The following is a 23,041-nucleotide window of genomic DNA, read 5'->3' on the forward strand; positions in this document are numbered from 1 at the left end:
GCTTTTGAACTTTGTTGTAAAAATCTCCTTCCGCGTCTGTCCCTGACACCCACATTTCAGGCTGACACTCTGTGGAAACACTCCCCACCCACACTGCTTGGTGGCTCGTGACTTAGATTACCATAGTAACTAATTAGATTACCATAGTAACTAAGCCCTGTGCTCTTCACCTTCTTCACACATGACTGCATAGCCTCTTCAACATCCAATCTCACTGTCAAATATGCCGACGACACCACGGTACTTGGGCTCATCAGGAACAATGCCATCCATCCATCCATCTTCTTCCGCTTATCCGAGGTCGGGTCGCGGGGGCAGCAGCCTAAGCAGGGAAGCCCAGACTTCCCTCTCCCCAGCCACTTCGTCCAGCTCTTCCTGTGGGACCCCGAGGCGTTCCCAGGCCAGCCGGGAGACATAGTCTTCCCAACGTGTCCTGGGTCTTCCCCGTGGCCTCCTACCGGTCGGACGTGCCCTAAACACCTCCCTAGGGAGGCGTTCGGGTGGCATCCTGACCAGATGCCCGAACCACCTCATCTGGCTCCTCTCGATGTGGAGGAGCAGCGGCTTTACTTTGAGCTCCCCCCGGATGACAGAGCTTCTCACCCTATCTCTAAGGGAGAGCCCCGCCACCCGGCGGAGGAAACTCATTTCGGCCGCTTGTACCCGTGATCTTGTCCTTTCGGTCATAACCCAAAACTCATGACCATAGGTGAGGATGGGAACGTAGATCGACCGGTAAATTGAGAGCTTTGCCTTCCGGCTCAGCTCCTTCTTCACCACAACGGATCGATACAGCGTCCGCATTACTGAAGACGCCGCACCGATCCGCCTGTCGATCTCACCATCCACTCTTCCCTCACTCGTGAACAAGACTCCGAGGTACTTGAACTCCTCCACTTGGGGCAAGATCTCCTCCCCAACCCGGAGATGGCACTCCACCCTTTTCCGGGCGAGAACCATGGACTCGGACTTGGAGGTGCTGATTCTCATCCCAGTCGCTTCACACTCAGTTGCGAACCGATCCAGTGAGAGCTGAAGATCCTGGCCAGATGAAGCCATCAGGACCACATCATCTGCAAAAAGCAGAGACCTAATCCTGCAGCCACCAAACCAGATCCCCTCAACGCCTTGACTGCGCCTAGAAATTCTGTCCATAAAAGTTATGAACAGAATCGGTGACAAAGGGCAGCCTTGGCGGAGTCCAACCCTCACTGGAAACGTGTCCGACTTACTACCGGCAATGCGGACCAAGCTCTGGCACTGATCATACAGGGAGCGGACTGCCACAATCAGACAGTCCGATACCCCGTACTCTCTGAGCACTCCCCACAGGACTTCCCGAGGGACACGGTCGAATGCCTTCTCCAAGTCCACAAAACACATGTAGACTGGTTGGACAAACTCCCATGCACCCTCAAGGACCCTGCCGAGAGTATAGAGCTGGTCCACAGTTCCACGACCAGGACGAAAACCACACTGTTCCTCCTGAATCCGAGGTTCGACTATCCGGCGTAGCCTCCTCTCCAGTACACCTGAATAGACCTTACCGGGAAGGCTGAGGAGTGTGATCCCACGATAGTTAGAACACACCCTCCGGTTCCCCTTCTTAAAGAGAGGAACCACCACCCCGGTCTGCCAATCCAGTGGTACCGCCCCCGATGTCCACGCGATGCTGCAGAGTCTTGTCAACCAAGACAGCCCCACAGCATCCAGAGCCTTAAGGAACTCCGGGCGGATCTCATCTACCCCCGGGGCCTTGCCACCGAGGAGCTTTTTAACTACCTCAGCAACCTCAGCCCCAGAAATAGGAGCAATGATGAGACAGAATACAAGCAGAGGTCCAACAGCTGGCTTCATGGTGTGCTAACAACAACTTGGTTCTTAACACTAACAAAACCAAAGCACTAATTGTAGACTTCCGCAGGAAAGGGCAGAACAAACACCCTCCACTTTTAATGAATAACAATCTCGTAGAAAGGGTCAAGCATTTCAAATTCTTACATAACAGAAGATCTATGCTGGGACATTAACACTGCTTCTACAGTCAGAAAGACCCAACAACATCTTTTTTTTTTAGGAAACTAAAATGCGCAAACATTCCGCAGAAATCAATGGTAAACTTTTACAACTGTGCCATCAGCAGTGTCCTCACTTACGGCTTTTTAGTGTGGTTTGCTAGCTGCACTAAAGCGAACCATCAGGCCCTCCAGCGAGTGGTTAAAGCGGCGGGGAAAATTACAAGGACGATACTCCCAGAGATGAGTGCCATGTACACAACTCGCTGCCTAAAGCGAGTACACAACATCCTGAAGGACAGATACCACCCAGCACATGGCCTCTTCAACCTGCTACCCTCTGGAAAGGTATAGATCGATTTGCGCCAAGACCACCAGAATGTCTCACAGTCTGTATCTCCAGGCTGTGAGACTGCTAAATGAACAGCCTGCCCCTTTGCTGCCCCGGACCATCTTATTACCTCACTCTTCACCACCTCAATAATTGTGCTCTGGACATTGCATTGCTGCAACATCAACGTAACACCCATCAGACATCTGACTGTTCCCACCCCCACGTCCCTCTATTCGCCATCTTCCTGACAATGCTACACTGTAAACCAGGAGTGCTCATTACGTCGATCGCGAGCTACCGGTCGATCACGGAAGGTGTGTCAGTCGATCACCAGCCAGGCATTAAAAAAATAGTCCTAAAAATGAGCGATCATAAATCTTCACTATGACGTCACTTTCGTCACTTGATTGACATTCACGGCACCCGAGGGTCTTCTGAGATGACGCTGGCTGCTGCCAGCTCATTAAAATTACCGACTGGAAGGCGAGAAACACTTTATTTCAACAGACTCTGGCGCCGTACCTGTCGTCAAAACTCCAAAGACCGACTGCACAGTTGCACAGTTGCGCTACCAAAATAAGAGTCTCAGAAAGCTGGCGTGCACAAGCTAGCAAGCTACGGAGTTTGCCGACAATGTATTTCTTGTAAAGTGTATACAAAGGAGTACGGAAGCTGGATAAATAAGATGCCAAAAACCAACCACTTTCATGTGGTATTGGACAGAAATGACTTTTTTTCTCCTCCATTCGAAAATGCGGACGTTATCATCACCACTGTTTGATTCCAATCACTGCAAGTCATCACAATCAGGTAATACACCAACTTATATTCTTGTCTTCATGAAAGAAAGGAATCTATATGTGTTAAACATGCATGTATTATCTTTAAACACCTTTAACTTATTAACAATATTAACTATATGTGTTAAACATGCTTGTATTATCTTTAAACACCTTTAACTTATTAACAATATTAACTATATGTGTTAAACATGCTTGTATTATCTTTAACCACCTTTAAGTTGTTAACAATATTAACTATAAGTGTTAAACATGCTTGTATTATCTTTAACCACCTTTAAGTTGTTAACTATTAACTATAAGTGTTAAACATGCTTGTATTATCTTTAAACACCTTTAACTTGTTAACAATATTAACTATATGTGTTAAACATTCTTGTATTATCATTAAACATCTTTAACTTGTTAACAATATTAACTATGTGTTAAACATGCTTGCATTATCTTTAAACACCTTTAACTTATTAACAATATTAACTATATGTGTTAAACATGCTTGAATTATCATTAAACACATTTAACTTGTTAACAATATTAACTATATGTATTAAACATACTTGTATTTTCATTAAACACCTTTGATTTATTAACAATATGTGTTAAACATGCTTGTATTATCTTTAACCACCTTTAAGTTGTTAACAATATTAACTATAAGTGTTAAACATGCTTGTATTATCCTTAACCACCTGTAAGTTGTTAACAATATTAACTATAAGTGTTAAACATGCTTGTATTATCTTTAAACACCTTTAACTTGTTAACAATATTAACTATGTGTTAAACATGCTTACATTATCTTTAAACACCTTTAATTTATTAACAATATTAACTATAAGTGTTAAACATGCTTGCATTATCATTAAACATCTTTAACTTGTTAACAATATTAACTATATGTGTTAAACATTCTTGTATTATCATTAAACACCTTTAATTTATTAACAATATTAACTATATGTGTTAAACATGCTTGTATTATCTTTAACCACCTTTAAGTTGTTAACAATATTAACTATAAGTGTTAAACATGCTTGTATTATCTTTAACCACCTTTAAGTTGTTAACCATTAACTATAAGTGTTAAACATGCTTGTATTATCTTTAAACACCTTTAACTTGTTAACAATATTAACTATGTGTTAAACATGCTTACATTATCTTTAAACACCTTTAACTTATTAACAATATTAACTATATGTGTTAAACATGCTTGTATTATCATTAAACACCTTTAACTTGTTAACAATATTAACTATATGTATTAAACATACTTGTATTTTCATTAAACACCTTTGATTTATTAACAATATTAACTATATGTGTTAAACATGCTTGTATTATCTTTAACCACCTTTAAGTTGTTAACTATTAACTATAAGTGTTAAACATGCTTGTATTATCTTTAAACACCTTTAACTTATTAACAATATTAACTATATGTGTTAAACATGCTTGTATTATCTTTAAACACCTTTAACTTGTTAACAATATTAACTATAAGTGTTAAACATGCTTGTATTATCTTTAAACACCTTTAACTTGTTAACAATATTAACTATATGTGTTAAACATGCTTGCATTATCATTAAACACCTTTAATTTATTAACAATATTAACTATATGTGTTAAACATGCTTGCATTATCATTAAACATCTTTAACTTGTTAACAATATTAACTATGTGTTAAACATGCTTGCATTATCTTTAAACACCTTTAACTTGTTAACAATATTAACTATATGTGTTAAACATGCTTGTATTATCATTAAACACCTTTAACTTGTTAACAATATTAACTATATGTATTAAACATACTTGTATTTTCATTAAACACCTTTGATTTATTAACAATATTAAGTATATGTGTTAAACATGCTTGTATTATCTTTAACCACCTTTAAGTTGTTAACAATATTAACTATAAGTGTTAAACATGCTTGTATTATCTTTAAACACCTTTAACTTGTTAACAATATTAACTATAAGTGTTAAACATGCTTGTATTATCTTTAAACACCTTTAACTTGTTAACAATATTAACTATATGTGTTAAACATTCTTGTATTATCATTAAACACCTTTAATTTATTAACAATATTAACTATATGTGTTAAACATGCTTGCATTATCATTAAACATCTTTAACTTGTTAACAATATTAGCTATGTGTTAAACATGCTTGCATTATCTTTAAACACCTTTAACTTATTAACAATATTAACTATATGTGTTAAACATGCTTGTATTATCATTAAACACCTTTAACTTGTTAACAATATTAACTATATGTATTAAACATACTTGTATTTTCATTAAACACCTTTGATTTATTAACAATATTAACTATATGTGTTAAACATGCTTGTATTATCTTTAACCACCTTTAAGTTGTTAACAATATTAACTATAAGTGTTAAACATGCTTGTATTATCTTTAACCACCTTTAAGTTGTTAACAATATTAACTATAAGTGTTAAACATGCTTGTATTATCTTTAACCACCTTTAAGTTGTTAACTATTAACTATAAGTGTTAAACATGCTTGTATTATCTTTAACCACCTTTAAGTTGTTAACAATATTAACTATAAGTGTTAAACATGCTTGTATTATCTTTAACCACCTTTAAGTTGTTAACAATATTAACTATATGTGTTAAACATGCTTGTTTTATCTTTAACCACCTTTAAGTTGTTAACAATATTAACTATATGTGTTAAACATGCTTGTATTATCTTTAACCACCTTTAAGTTGTTAACAATATTAACTATAAGTGTTAAACATGCTTGTATTATCTTTAACCACCTTTAAGTTGTTAACAATATTAACTATAAGTGTTAAACATGCTTGTATTATCTTTAACCACCTTTAAGTTGTTAACTATTAACTATAAGTGTTAAACATGCTTGTATTATCTTTAAACACCTTTAACTTGTTAACAATATTAACCATATGTGTTAAACATGCTTGCATTATCATTAAACATCTTTAACTTGTTAACAATATTAGCTATGTGTTAAACATGCTTGCATTATCTTTAAACACCTTTAACTTATTAACAATATTAACTATATGTGTTAAACATGCTTGTATTATCATTAAACACCTTTAACTTGTTAACAATATTAACTATATGTATTAAACATACTTGTATTTTCATTAAACACCTTTGATTTATTAACAATATTAACTATATGTGTTAAACATGCTTGTATTATCTTTAACCACCTTTAAGTTGTTAACAATATTAACTATAAGTGTTAAACATGCTTGTATTATCTTTAACCACCTTTAAGTTGTTAACAATATTAACTATAAGTGTTAAACATGCTTGTATTATCTTTAACCACCTTTAAGTTGTTAACTATTAACTATAAGTGTTAAACATGCTTGTATTATCTTTAACCACCTTTAAGTTGTTAACAATATTAACTATAAGTGTTAAACATGCTTGTATTATCTTTAACCACCTTTAAGTTGTTAACAATATTAACTATATGTGTTAAACATGCTTGTTTTATCTTTAACCACCTTTAAGTTGTTAACAATATTAACTATATGTGTTAAACATGCTTGTATTATCTTTAACCACCTTTAAGTTGTTAACAATATTAACTATAAGTGTTAAACATGCTTGTATTATCTTTAACCACCTTTAAGTTGTTAACAATATTAACTATAAGTGTTAAACATGCTTGTATTATCTTTAACCACCTTTAAGTTGTTAACTATTAACTATAAGTGTTAAACATGCTTGTATTATCTTTAAACACCTTTAACTTGTTAACAATATTAACCATATGTGTTAAACATGCTTGTATTATCTTTAAACACCTTTAACTTGTTAACAATATTAACTATATGTATTAAACATACTTGTATTTTCATTAAACACCTTTGATTTATTAACAATATTAACTATATGTGTTAAACATGCTTGCATTATCATTAAACACCTTTAACTTGTTAACAAAAACATATATTTCATAAATAAGTAAATATAAATTATATATATGAATGAGGTAGATCCCCACGACTTGATCAATTGAAAAGTAGCTCGCCCGCAGAAAAAGTGTGAGCACCCCTGCTGTAAACTATGGTCAACCTGCACTTCAATGCAGTTTCTATGCCGCTAGACAAAGCTCAAACAAAATCCCGTTGACATGCATGACTAAGTGTTATTATGACGATGACAATAAAGGAATTGATTGATTGATTCTGATATATGTTCTTCACAGAAAATGAGCCAAAGTCAGTGAGACTCAGTTTGAAAAATGTATGAATTGTATCATTTTAATCTGGTCTGGTTTACAGCCTCAGATTATCCATGCACTCGACGTGTAACTTTTGTGTGTGGGTGACACGCCCTGCGATAAAAGGGTGTGGTATCACGCTCTATGTTAAGTTACCTCCAGAGATTCAGGGGGGAAATTGTTGCAGAGGTTATAAATGGTGACCGAGGTTGTAAAAGAGCGATAATAATGGCAGAATAGAGATGAAAAGAGAGCAGGTGTGAGGGAGTGTGTGTGTGCAGCCACTGTTGGTTCCAATGGCCCGGGGCCGGGAATGTGTACGATATTTGCAGAAGTCTTTAAGTGTTTTTTTGTTACCGCCCGGACCAGTTTGGCTTGGAGAGGCAGTGAATCACAAAGGAACTCAGCCTATAGCGACGGACGAGCTTCTGCCTGCACGTTATCAGCGCCTTCAAGTGAAGACCTGTATCACACAGTCATGTCTGCGGCTCGCCGACATTTTAGATCAGACCTGGGCAAATTTAGGCCTGGGGGCCACATGCGGCCCGTTGATCTTTACAATCTGGCCCGCTGGACATTTCCAAATATTTTCAGATCTTTAAGATGGAAAGTGTAGCTGCCATTATGATGTGCAGTGATGTTGACTAATTAGCGTAAGTCTTCAACTATACTAAGTATTTCAATGATTGGAATCTGCACTTTTGCATGATATGGACTGGACTCTCACTATTATGTTAGATCCACTATGGACTGGACTCTCACTATTATGTTAGATCCACTATGGACTGGACTCTCACACTATTATGTTAGATCCACTATGGACTGGACTCTCACTATTATGTTAGATCCACTATGGACTGGACTCTCACACTATTATGTTATAGATCCACTATGGACTGGACTCTCACACTATTATGTTGGATCCACTATGGACTGGACTCTCACTATTATGTTAGATCCACTATGGACTGGACTCTCACACTATTATGTTCGATCCACTATGGACTGGACTCTCACTATTATGTTAGATCCACTATGGACTGGACTCTCACTATTATGTTAGATCCACTATGGACTGGACTCTCACTATTATGTTAGATCCACTATGGACTGGACTCTCACTATTATGTTAGATCCACTATGGACTGGACTCTCACACTATTATGTTAGATCCACTATGGACTGGACTCTCACACTATTATGTTAGATCCACTATGGACTGGACTCTCACTATTATGTAGACCCATATGGACTGGACTCTCACTATTATGTTAGATCCACTATGGACTGGACTCTCACTATTATGTTAGATCCACTATGGACTGGACTCTCACTATTATGTTAGATCCACTATGGACTGGACTCTCACACTATTATGTTAGATCCACTATGGACTGGACTCTCACACTATTATGTTAGATCCACTATGGACTGGACTCTCACTATTATGTTAGATCCACTATGGACTGGACTCTCACACTATTATGTTAGATCCACTATTGACTGGACTTTCACACTATTATGTTAGATCCACTATGGACTGGACTCTCACTATTATGTTAGATCCACTATGGACTGGACTCTCACACTATTATGTTAGATCCACTATGGACTGGACTTTCACACTATTATGTTAGATCCACTATGGACTGGACTCTCACTATTATGTTAGATCCACTATGGACTGGACTCTCACACTATTATGTTAGATCCACTATGGACTGGACTCTCACACTATTATGTTAGATCCACTATGGACTGGACTCTCACACTATTATGTTAGATCCACTATGGACTGGACTCTCACTATTATGTAGACCCATATGGACTGGACTCTCACTATTATGTTAGATCCACTATGGACTGGACTCTCACTATTATGTTAGATCCACTATGGACTGGACTCTCACACTATTATGTTAGATCCACTATGGACTGGACTCACACTATTATGTTAGATCCACTATGGACTGGACTCTCACACTATTATGTTAGATCCACTATGGACTGGACTCACACTATTATGTTAGATCCACTATGGACTGGACTCTCACTATTATGTTACAAACCCCGTTTCCATATGAGTTGGGAAATTGTGTTAGATGTAAATATAAACGGAATACAATGATTTGCAAATCCTTTTCAAGCCATATTCAGTTGAATATGCTACAAAGACAACATATTTGATGTTCAAACTCATAAACTTTTATTTTTTTTTGCAAATAATAATTAACTTAGAATTTCATGGCTGCAACACGTGCCAAAGTAGTTGGGAAAGGGCATGTTCACCACTGTGTTACATCACCTTTTCTTTTAACAACACTCAGTAAACTATTGGGAACTGAGGAAACTAATTATTGAAGCTTTGAAAGTGGAATTCTTTGCCATTCTTGTTTTATGTAGAGCTTCAGTCGTTCAACAGTCCGGGGGTCTCCGCTGTCGTATTTTACGCTTTATAATGCGCCACACATTTTCGATGGGAGACAGGTCTGGACTGCAGGCGGGCCAGGAAAGTACCCGCACTCTTTTTTTACGAAGCCACGCTGTTCTAACACATGCTGAATGTGGCTTGGCATTGTCTTGCTGAAATAAGCAGGGGCGTCCATGAAAAAGACAGCGCTTAGATGGCGGCATATGTTGTTCCAAAACCTGTATGTACCTTTCAGCATTAATGGTGCCTTCACAGATGTGTAAGTTACCCATGCCTTGGGCACTAATGCACCCCCATACCATCACACATGCTGACTTTTGAACTTTGCGTCGATAACAGTCTGGATGGTTCGCTTCCCCTTTGGTCCGGATGAAACGATGTCGAATATTTCCAAAAACAATTTGAAATGTGGACTCGTCAGACCACAGAACACTTTTCCACTTTGCATGAGTCCATCTTAGATGATCTCGGGCCCAGAGAAGCCGGCGGCGTTTCTGGGTGTTGTTGATAAATGGCTTTCGCCTTGCATAGTAGAGCTTTAACTTGCACTTACAGATGTAGCGACCAACTGTATTTAGTGACAGTGGTTTTCTGAAGTGTTCCTGAGCCCATGTGGTGATATCCTTTAGAGATTGATGTCGGTTTTTGATACAGTGCCGTCTGAGGGATCGAAGGTCGCGGTCATTCAATGTTGGTTTCCGGCCATGCCGCTTACGTGGAGTGATTTCTCCAGATTCTCTGAACCTTTTGATGATATTATGGAGCGTAGATGTTGAAATCCCTACATTTCTTGCAATTGCACTTTGAGAAACGTTGTTCTTAAACTGTTTGACTATTTGCTCACGCAGTTGTGGACAAAGGGGTGTACCTCGCCCCATCCTTTCTTGTGAAAGACTGAGCATTTTTTGGGAAGCTTGTTTTTATACCCAATCATGGCACCCACCTGTTCCCAATTAGCCTGCACACCTGTGGGATGTTCCAAATAAGTGTTTGATGAGCATTTCCTCAACTTTATCAGTATTTATTGCCTCCTTTCCCAACTTCTTTGTCACGTGTTGCTGGCATCAAATACAGGTTTTGGAACAACATATGCTGCCATCTATGCACCGTCTTTTTCATGGACGCCCCTGCTTATTTCAGCAAGACAATGCCAAGCCACATTCAGCACGTGTTACAACAGCGTGGCTTCGTAAAAAAAGAGTGCGGGTACTTTCCTGGCCCGCCTGCAGTCCAGACCTGTCTCCCATTGAAAATGTGTGGCGCATTATGAAGCCTAAAATACGACAGCGGAGACCCCGCTGTTGAACGACTGAAGCTCTACATAAAACAAGAATGGGAAAGAATTCCACTATCAAAGCTTCAACAATTAGTTTCCTCAGTTCCCAATCGTTTATTGAGTGTTGTTAAAAGAAAAGGCCATGTAACACAGTGGTGAACATGCCCTTTCCCAACTACTTTGGCACGTGTTGCAGCCATGAAATTCTAAGTTAATGATTATTTGCCAAAAAAAAAATGTTTATCAGTTAGAACATCAAATATGTTGTCTTTGTAGCATATTCAACTGAATATGGCTTGAAAAGGATTTGCAAATCATTGTATTCTGTTTATATTTATATCTAACACAATTTCCCAACTCATATGGAAACAGGGTTTGTAGATCCACTATGGATCTCCTCTCCGCTTTGTAGATTTCGGGTCAAGACAAAATCTTCCTGTGGATTACAATACATCAAAGAAACCGACACCCTCATGTCGCTCCCCATCCTACGCAGTGGAGTTTTACAAGCCTTTTGCTTGGTAAGATCAAAGACAGCTTTTTATCCTCTCGCCGGGAACTCATGGCAACACAAAGTTTTGTGATAACTTAGATACAATTATTCTGACACAAATGAAGGAAGAAGAATTAATTCCCCAGAAAAACAGCACGTTGTCCATCATCTGGTTTGGCTTCAAGCGGGAAGATGTTAAACAGACAACCGTAATATGTCAAGTATGCGGCAAAAGCGTTGCTACAAAAAGTAGCACCACTGCTAATTTGTGGCATCATTTGAAAAGTCACCCGCTAGTGTCATGACTTGGTCTTGGGTGTGTGCTTTTCCGGGATGCAACGGAAAGTTGGCTCGGGCGAGACGGGAATGAAGGTACATGATTTATTTATTATTATCAAAAAAAACAAGGAATAAATGAAAGCGCGCACAGTGACGGAGAATAAACTATGAAACCAAAAGACTATAGCAAAAAAGTACAAATGAAAAGCACGGACAATGGCGTAGAACAAACTATGAAAAAACAAAAAGACTATAAACATGGAACAAAAACTTACTTGGCTTGGACAAAAAATAGTTGCATGAAGAATGGACATGGGAAGAAGTGCCAGGCATGGACAGAGCATAAATGTGGTGAGGTCGTCAGAACGACAAACTGAAAAGAATGAACTTAAATACTATGGACATGATTAGTGAAAGCAGGTGCGTGACTCAAGACGTGAAACAGGTGCGTGACGTGACAGGTGAAAACTAATGGGTTGCTATGGTGACAATCAAGAGTGCACAATGAGTCCAAACGTGGAACAGGTGAAACTAATGGGGTAATCATGGAAACAAGACAAGGGAGTGAAAAGACAGAAACTAAAGAGTCCTATAACTAAACAAAACATGATTACACAGACATGACAGCTAGAGAATTAATTTTGACCCTTCGCGTTCATATTTCGCTGTGTTTGTTGCATTTTTGTTGCGTTTCGCTTGATTGTAAAATATGTGGATGGAGAGGGGGTGTGACGTTCATATGTTGCCAATATTCAGTGTTTTATCCTTCATAGTTAATATTGTAACATTCTTTATTTTCATGTACATTCTGGGTGTCTCATTCAGTAAAATTTTTTTTAATTCCATTCCGTTTTTTAAAGGCGGTCTTAGCATTCAATCAGATATTATTGTGAGGTTTTGTACCGTATTTTCCGCACCATAAGCCGCCCTGGGTTATAAGCCGCGCCTTCAATGAACGGCATATTTCAAAACTTTGTCCACCTATAAGCCGCCCCGTGTTATAAGCCGCATCTAACTGCGCTAAAGGGAATGTCAAAAAAACAGTCAGATAGGTCAGTCAAACTTTAATAATATATTAAAAACCAGCGTGATGTGGGCGCGCATGGAGTCGTATATCAACATGGACGGAGCTGCGTGAAAAAAGCCACCCGGCCTCTTCGCGTAAACTTACCTTAACCACTCGCTCATCTTTTCTTCATCCATCCATCCCTTCGAGTTAGCTTTTATGATGACGCCGGCTGGAAAGGTCTCTTTTGGCAAGGTCTTCCTTTTGAATATCACCATGGGTGGAAGTTTCTGGCCATTAGCATGGCAAGCTAGAACCACAGTGAAGGATGACTTCTCATTCCCTGTGGTGCGAATATTCACCGTACGTGCTCCCGTTGTATCCACAGTGCGGTTCACAGGAATATCAAAAGTCAGTGGAACCTCGTCCATGTTGATAATGTTCTCTGGCCGGATCTTTTTTTCAGCTATCTTGTTTTTACAATATGCACGGAAAGTAGCCAGCTTTTCTTGAAAGTCTTTAGGCAGTTGCTGTGAAATAGTAGTCCGTGTGCGGATGGAGAGATTGCGTCTTTTCATGAACCGGAAACCTGTCGCTTAGTAGGAGCCATTTTGTGGTCTTTACAGATGTAAACACACAAAGGAAATGAAACGTAATATCCGCGCGCTTTTTCTTCTTCTTCTACGCGGGCGGGTGGTTGCTTACAGTAGAAGAAGAAGCGCTTCCTGTTCTATGGGGGCGGGTGCTTACCTTGGCGGTTGCTTGCGTAGAAGAAGAAGCACTTCCTCTTCTACGGGGAAAAAAGATGGCGGCTGTTTACCGTAGTTGCGAGACCGAAACTTTATGAAAATGAATCTTAATATTAATCCATATATAAAGCGCACCGGGTTATAAGCCGCACTGTCAGCTTTTGAGTAAATTTGTGGTTTTTAGGTGCGGCTAATAGTGCGGAAAATACGGTATGTGGATGGAGAGGGGGTGTGACGTTCATATGTTGTCAATATTCAGTGTTTTATCCTTCATAGTAAATATTGTAACATTCTTTATTTTCATGTACATTCTGGGTGTCTCATTCAGTAAAAAAAAATTAAATTCCATTCCGTTTTTTAAAGGCGGTCTCAGCATTCAATCAGACATTATTGTGAGGTTTTGTATTAGTGTTCCTAAAAATAGATATACAGGCCCCCCAGACACATTTTTTTCCTCTACATTTAGCTCCCCCCGAGTCACAATAATTGCCCAGGCCAGTTTTAGATTGTATCGCAGTGGAAAAGGTAGCCATGAAAACACCATCTTGTTTATCTGCACGTACCTTTAGGTGACCGCGGTGCATATCGGCTCTGCCGCACATGGAGAGGAAGCAGGGGACTGCAGCGATGTCGATGATTATGTACACCGGAACTTTCCGTCTGTAGGCCGCGTCCAGCAGGTCTCGGAATATGTCCACGTCGGTGAAGGCGTCCATCACTACGGCGATCACCTGCACACACACACACACACACACACGTTGGACGGGACACAAGTGGCGTTAACAGAGGCTAACTTTTGCATACGCTGAAGAAATATGCGCAGCATACCTGCCAACTACTCCGGTTTTCCCGTAATTAGTACGGTTTTCATCAACCTATTCCGGGTTACGGTTGCAGTGATAAAAAATACGGTTTTTCATTAATTAAATTTTTTTTTTTTTTTTAAAGTTTTATTCACGAAATCGCGTAACAATGACAATCGACACTGCTTCCCGTAACTTCCTATCGAGCCATTCCGGATGCCATGAGCGAGGCTATTTATAGCACCGCTGCCAAGCACGAGGCACCAGTTGCCATTGTTTCTAGGGCTGCAGCTAACGATTATTTTTCTATCGATTAATCTATAGATTATTTTTTTCGATTAATCGGTTAATCTATAGATTATTTTTTCGATTAATCTATAGATTATTTTTCCTTTTACCGATTTTTTTTTAAATTTAAAATGAAGAGGAAAAAATAAATGTAGGCCAGTTTTTTCAAAAGGCATGGCTTTTATTTACAAAAAAAAAAGTATGGCCACTCAGTCAACATTGACAACAACATGACAAAATATTCTGTAACAATGTAAACATTTAAAACTTTTAACATTTAACAAAATTAAAAGTAGCTTCTTTGCTTTTTAATGTGCAAATATAAAAGTAAACATCCAGTGCAAATCTTAATATTCTGGAATAGTATAAGCATTACAAAAGTAAAAGTATTGCTTATTTTGCTTTAAAATGTGCAAAAATAAAGATAAACATCCAATACAAAAAAGTGCAAAACGGAAATATTCTGTAACAAGTGTAAACATTTCAACAAAAGTAAAAGTATTGCTTATTTTCTAAAATGTGCAAAAATAAAGCTAAACATCCAATACAAAAAAGTGTACAGTGTAAACATTTCAACAAAAGTAAAAGTATTGCTTATTTTGCTTAATAACACGCCAAACGCGCCTCTCAGAGCGAAACGGTGCTTTAGTTTATGAATTTACAACGCAGATACAAATGACACATTCATGTTTTTGTGTAATAATGACAACGTATACGCACGCGGACGATTGACTTGTTGATGGTGATGGCAAGAACGCTGTCGGGGGTTTTCTTTTCAAATGTTCGTTCATAGCCGTTGTGCTGCTATGATAGGCCATTTCCGCTCGACACAGTGTGCATACAACAACATTATTAGGCCGTTTATTGAAATACTCGGACACTTTTGACGACTTTTGGCGTGCTTTTTTCCCCTCGCTCGCATCGTCTGCTTTGCGCTCCGCCATGACAGTAAAGTAGTGTGACGTAAATATGCGACGCGCCGACGCACAAAAACGGCGTCGACGTATTTACGTAACCGATGACGTCGACTACGTCGACGCGTCGTTTCAGCCTTAATTGTTTCCAAACGAGCGAACGATCATGGAATCAGCCGGAGAAAAATCGCAAACGAGTCTTAAACCGAAAAGAAAACTGCAGTCATTCCGTGAAGAATATTCAAAAGCCTATCCGGGAATAATTATCCGTTCCAAAAAGGGTGAAAACTACGCGAATTGCACCTTGTGCAGACAAGATTTTTCGATCGGACACGGAGGAATTAGCGATGTAAAAGACCACGTTGGGACAAAAAAACACAAGTCTAATGCCGTTGCTAGCGATACAAGTGGAAAACTTTCAACGTTTTTCGTCGCCCAAACAGATTCTTTGGATGTGATAAATGCCGAAGTTTTATTTACGGAGGCAATAATTGAGCATGGACTTCCAATCGCACTGGCTGATCACATGGGACAGTTAAATGTTTGTAATGCAACCTTTAAAAATCATTACGCGGTGATCGCGGTCCCAAAAATAAACTTTTCTTGCATGATAATGTCCAGAAAAATTCGCTTTATATTACTATAGAGTCCTTTTAACGAATGAGTTTGATGGTTTATCACAAACCTTAAATGAAAGAAGTCCTTTGTTCTCCTGCACGTGCATGCGCTTTGGCCTTGCTTCGTGTTTGGTGCGCAATCCTGTCGGCTGTATTTCACAGCACGACATACTGTTAAAAGTGTTTATACTATTTATGCTTTCAAGTCCAAGTTGAAGAAATCTTGTTAAATGTTGACAGCATAACTACCAAAATACAGAAGTATGTCCTTAATATTTTTGCAGTGCTATTTCTGTTGAAAAGTTCAAATGATTACATTAGAGATGTGATGTGCCACTTTTCAAGTGTCTGATGGCTTAAATTAATTTTTCATATTTTGAATTCTTTTGAAAGGCTTACAAAAAAACTACATTTGAATTGTAATTCCATGCTATTGGCAGGACTATTAATTTTAATGAAGTTAGCTTACCATGTTTACAGTATGATAATTGTGATAGAAATGTGAATTTTAGGCACAGAATATTTTTTACAATTGAACAAGGCAGTAGATTATACAAGCTTGGACAGAAAGTTAATAATGACACCAATTTTTTTTTTTATGGAATTGTTTAGTACTGTTTTACCATTTGTTTACTGTAAAAAGTGTTTATACTTTCAATGAACAAATTGAAGTCTTGTGAAAGGTTGACAGGATAACTGGCATTAACTGTCAAAATAATTTCAAACTATTGAAGTTAGCTTACAGAATAAACATGTCAATCAACCCATATGATTTTTGCTGTAATATTTTTGTTTTGAAAAGTCACTGTGACTGATAGAAAAGTGATAGTTTTAGCAACATTTTAACCTGTCTGAATGCTAATAATCATTTTGCGTCGGGGGGCGAAGCCTGAACCCCCCCACCAGGACTTTGTCCTGGACCTACCGGGGCCTGCGGCCCCTGGACCCTGGCTACTAGGTTTTTCTGATTTCAAAAGTTGGCAGGTATGGCGCAGTTTTAGTCACACTTCCAACAGTTAAGAAGTCCGCAATGATTTTTCTGGCTGACCTATATCGTAGCTCATTTTTTAACGGCTCTAATATTAGCATGCTAACTTTTTTGCTCATTTCTCAATACGGTTCGGTTCATTTTCGGTACAGTAAGAAAACAACAAAATATACATTTTTGGGTTATTTATTCACCAAATTTGCAAAATCTTCCACCAAAAATATTTTTCTTAGTGTAATATTTGATGTGAAGTAATGGGAACCTTGGATAGGTCAATAATTCATAATAACATTGATTTTGATTCAATATTATGTTTTGAGCAATGACAGTTTGAAAGAAAAAAAAACAGCTTTGTTTTATTAGTCAACATTGCAACTTTTTCTAAATTTTTTATTTAACTTTTGTTATGTTTTTGTCAATTTAATAGTATTTTTAGAACACTTTTGACACCTCTGCTATAGATAATAGAAAATTAAATGTGATAAATCTATGGATAAAAAGCAGAGCCTGGTGACGCATGCGCGTTTATCATAACTCTCTCTCTCTCTCTCTCTCTGCCCCTCCCTCACCAATGCTGCTAATTTGTTTTGTTTTTAACCCCTTCTTAACCCTGAACGTACATTGAAAATACACGCAACCCTAACTCAAAATGCCGGACATTTGAGGCATTTAAGAAACTCCGCCCTGACAGCTCCGCAAAAGAGGACATGTCCGGTGAAAAGAGGACGTATGGTCAGTCTATCCTAGCCCGTTAGCTGCTAGCATGCCATGTGTTGTGCATTACGCTACTTAATATGTCCGTGTGGAAACTCGTTCGGTACACCTCCGAACCGAACCCCCCGTACCGAAACGGTTCAATACAAATACACGTACCGTTACACCCCTATATATCACCATGCTAATGTTATCATGCTAGCATTTTAAACAAATTGTTCAGGTACACACAACAGAGTGATATATTTTGCTACTCAACGCATGATACAGTTAGCATTTTAGCATGCCAACATTAACATGCTAATTTTAAACCGCCCGCGACACAATTGTTATCATTATAATCTAGCGTGCTAGCTTTTTAGCAAATTTCTCATGTATACACCTCAGCGTCAAATACTTTGTTACTTGACGAATGATACTTTTTCAACGCTAATTTTGTAGGTTTACACTTCAGTCACGTTTTGGCACTTGATGCATGCTAAATTTACCACGATGCTAGCATTTCAAACACATTTTTCAGGTACACACCTCAGAGTGATATATTTTGGTACTTAAGGCATTTTACATTTAGCATGCTATCTTTTAATGGCCTGCAGTATAATTGTTAACATTCTAATATTAGCATTGTAGCTTTTTTTGCTAATTTCTCATGTACACGCCTCAGCGTCAAACATTTTGTTACATGACGAATCATATACCTGTTAGCATGCTAACTTTTCTAAGCTAATTTTGTAGGGTTACACCTCAGTCATATTTTGGTACTTGCAAAGTTACCATGATGCTAGCATTTAAAACAAAATGTTCAGGTGCACACCTCAGAGTTATATATTTTGGTACTTAATGCATGTTACAGTTAGCATTTTAGCATGCTATCTTTTTTTAGCTAATTCAGCGGGTGTACATCCAAGTGTATACCTGTCAAATTAACTAAAAAGGTGTATATATTTTGCAATTTCACTAATGCTAACCATAAGCATGCTCATGTTAGCTTTTTTTAAACTCATTTTGCTCAAACTCAACGACGCTATCTGGCCAGCGTGCTAACTGCTAGCCTTTCAGTTCGGCTTTGGCTATTTAGCATTCAAATTAAATTTACCAAAATTGCATTTTCTAGTTATTTAAACAAACAAAACTATATTTTGTACTGGTTTGGAAGGTGAAAACCACCAAAATGGCCACCACATCCTTTGACTTATCCAGTCCATGGCCCCGAGTGGGAAAAGGTTGGACACCCCTGTTCTATCGTGTGACATTTAACGATGTCACGTATTTGTTGTTGAAGTTAGCAAAGGGCGTTTCCTCGTCGGTCTTGTTTTGTGAATGCCTCGGCATGTGTGTGCATGTGCGAGAGACGCACGTGATGCAAAAACGCCTCCGAAGGATCGGTCCAAGACAGTCCCACTGATGACAGACAGATATGACCTCGTTAGGCAAACTCAGTATTGACTGGAGAAAACTGCAGACCTGAAGTCAACCACGACTAGACTATAAATACTTCTTGGTTTCTAAAGTTGAAGAAACTTAACGAGTTGACCATAGTGGTTAGACCCTGAAGAGCAGATCAAAAATTGACTTATTTGTCAATTATATTTGATGAAATACTTAAAGGAGCGCCACCAGTTTCATGATCCGTCATTCAATCAAATTGCAACTCGATGGCGAAGACGACAGAAAAAATATCTCCGCCAGAGCAGCTCACACGTTCTAATACATTCTGTCAATCATCTTGAAAAATGTGTCAACTATAAACTACGTGAAGGAGCCCAGAATTGTTTTTATTTAAATGTTAGATTGCAATAATTCAGGGTTCCTTGCGAGGAAACTTTACGATGTATTAAACCCATTAGCTGTTATGAAATTGTGTAACATTGAGTAGATGGTGAGTTATTGTGATGGAGAGAAATCCCATATTTTTACCAATTTTCATATTTTAAAATACAAATGTGTTTGGGAAATTATCTGATTTGTTTTGCTGCTAATTTAACCACAAAATTAGCGCTGCATAAAACATTATGTCACTACTGGTCTGACGTTTCCTAAGAAATATTTAAAACAACAACAAAAAAAAAAAAACTTAAAGCCTTGTCCAACTGTTTACTGACATGTACTATTCATGTTTGAATACATTTTACTGCAAATGGATATTGGCTCCAAATATCAGTTATCGGCCTCATTGGCTACTAATGATCGGTATCGGTATCAGCCCTGGAAAAAAAACATATGGGTAGATCTCTACTAGAAGAAACAAGAAAACTAAAAAAAAAAAGATTTCAAAATGCAAAACTTGAAATGCTGACACTAAGGCTGAAACGACGCGTCATCGGTTACGTAAATACGTCGACGCCGTTTTTGTGCGTCGGCGCGTCGCATATTTACGTCACACTACTTTACTGTCATGGCGGAGCGCAAAGCAGACGATGCGAGCGAGGGGAAAAAAGCACGCCAAAAGTCGTCAAAAGTGTGGGAGTATTTCAATAAACGGCCTAATAATGTTGTTGTATGCACACTGTGTCGAGCGGAAATGGCCTATCATAGCAGCACAACGGCTATGAACGAACATTTGAAAAGAAAACCCCCGACAGCGTTCTTGCCATCACCATCAACAAGTCAATCGTCCGCGTGCGTATACGTTGTCATTATTACACAAAAACATGAATGTGTCATTTGTATCTGCGTTGTAAATCCATAAACTAAAGCACCGTTTCGCTCTGAGAGGCGCGTTTGGCGTGCCTGTTCAGTGTTTACAAAGACGCGCTCCTCTTTAACGCTGTGGAGAGGCGGCGGCGGCGAGCGAGCGGCGAGGCGGGGCGCGCCGGGAGCGACGCCGCAATCGTGCCCAGGTGCGCGATCCGCGCAGTTGGAAGAGAAAAGACTTTGTGTAAAATTAAAAGATTGTAAACCTGGCAAAGCCGTCTGGCGTTCAGTCTGTCGGTCCTGAAAGAACCCCACGGCACAAGACGTGTCACAAACGCTAACGTTAATTAGTTGTGCAAATACCTTTTACAACATTAACAGTTACATATACTATGTACAAACCAACAATTAACTTTCACTTTAATCATACTATCATTGTTGTGTTATTAAGCAAAATAAGCAATACTTTTACTTTTGTTGAAATGTTTACACTGTACACTTTTTTGTATTGGATGTTTAGCTTTATTTTTGCACATTTTAGCAAATAAGCAATACTTTTACTTTTGTTGAAATGTTTACACTTGTTACAGAATATTTCCGTTTTGCACTTTTTTGTATTGGATGTTTATCTTTATTTTTGCACATTTTAAAGCAAAATAAGCAATACTTTTACTTTTGAAATGCTTAAACTATTCCAGAATATTAAGATTTGCACTGGATGTTTACTTTTATATTTGCACATTAAAAAGCAAATAAGCTACTTTTAATTTTGTTAAATGTTAAAAGTTTTAAATGTTTACATTGTTACAGAATATTTTGTCATGTTGTTGTCAATGTTGACTGAGTGGCCATACGGTACTTTTTTTTTTGTAAATAAAAGCCATGCCTTTTGAAAAAACTGGCCTACATTTATTTTTTCCTCTTCATTTTAAATTTAAAAAAAATCGGTAAAAGGAAAAATAATCTATAGATTAATCGAAAAAATAATCTATAGATTAACCGATTAATCGAAAAAATAATCTATAGATTAATCGATAGAAAAATAATCGTTAGCTGCAGCCCTAGCTGACACCAATGAAGTATACTAATAATGATATATACCCAATGATATAGAAAAAAAAAAAATCATGTATGACATTCTGGCAATAAAACAGCATTTGTGTCAAAATATACTTGTTTTTTTAAGTTAATTTAAATTATGCAGGCAAGTAATAACCATGATTAATGTAAATTGAAAACTGTGATCATATCTGATTAAAATATTTATTAATTGGACAGAACTAATACATATATAACGTCTTAGCGTGTCTACAGGGGATTGGTTTTGCCCCACGTTTACAAAATGTAACGTATAACAAATACATTTTTGGACACCTTTAACTTACGGAGAATACATAAAGGCATCAAATCACAACATTATGAACACATGAACACAATATACACCTCTATCCTCCCTTTTTATTGACACTGAAGTGCACTGAACTGTACTGAGAATGGTTTCAAATATGTCGATAACTTCGGCATAGAAATTCATTTGTGTCTTATTTCGCAAGGTTTTTTTTTGGCATATCTAATTAAATGAATTTTTTGCACTGATTTTTTTTTTTTACATCAAAATGATGCTGAAAATGTCATTGAATGCACAATGAAACGCCTCAGCGTCAAACATTTTGTTACTTGACTAATCATATACCTGTTAGCATGCTAACTTTTTAAAGCTAATTTTTTAAGGTTACACCTCAGTCATATTTTGGTATTTGCAAAGTTACACCTCAGAGTTATATATTTTGTTATTTAACGCATGTTGCAGTTAGCATTTTAGTATGCTAACATAAGCATGCTTCCTTTTTTTGCTAATTTAGTGGGTGTACATCTAAGTGTATACCTGTCAAATTAACTAAAAAGGTGTATATGTTTTGCAATTTCACGAATACTAACCATAAATATGCTTTTTTTAAACTGGATGACACACAATATACACCTCTATCCTCAGTTTTTATTGACACTGAAGTGCACTGAAACGTACTGACAATGGTTTCAAATATGTCGATAACTTCGGCATAGAGATTAGTGGCTCATTTCAAAAGTTTTTTTTTTTTTGCATACCAAATTTATGTACGTAACTGAATTTTTTGCGTTTGAATTTTGTGAACTGATTTTTTTTTTTTTTTTTTACATCAAAATTATGCTGAAATTTTCATTGCATAAACAATTGTGAGCAAAATGTGTGTTTAAAAATTCAGTGTGTAATAATTCCATGTAAAAAAAAAATGTGTGCAAAAATGTTCAGTGTAAAAAAATACAGTGCATAAATCTTAAGTGACTTCAAACATGAAACATCATTGACTTGTTCTGAGGCAGGATCGATTGCTTCAGTCTTAATTTACTGAAAGTGGGTCTTGAGTTTTGAAGCAAAAATACATCTGCGCTGAATTTTACTGC

General features: G+C 37.6%; 1 protein-coding gene across 4 annotated transcripts in view; it reads right to left on the minus strand.

The window, feature by feature from the left end:
• Nucleotides 1-23,041, minus strand: part of fam83gb (family with sequence similarity 83 member Gb) — a 118,050-nt gene that overhangs the window by 47,994 nt on the left and 47,015 nt on the right. For all 4 annotated transcript variants that reach the window (XM_061923049.2, XM_072916344.1, XM_072916343.1 and 1 more), the window contains one exon: nt 14,205-14,372. In XM_061923049.2, the coding sequence (XP_061779033.2) occupies nt 14,205-14,372 (168 nt within the window). The remainder of the gene's footprint in view (nt 1-14,204; nt 14,373-23,041) is intronic.

This window comes from Nerophis lumbriciformis, linkage group LG27 (assembly GCF_033978685.3).
Source record: "Nerophis lumbriciformis linkage group LG27, RoL_Nlum_v2.1, whole genome shotgun sequence".
Classification (NCBI taxonomy): domain Eukaryota; kingdom Metazoa; phylum Chordata; class Actinopteri; order Syngnathiformes; family Syngnathidae; genus Nerophis; species Nerophis lumbriciformis.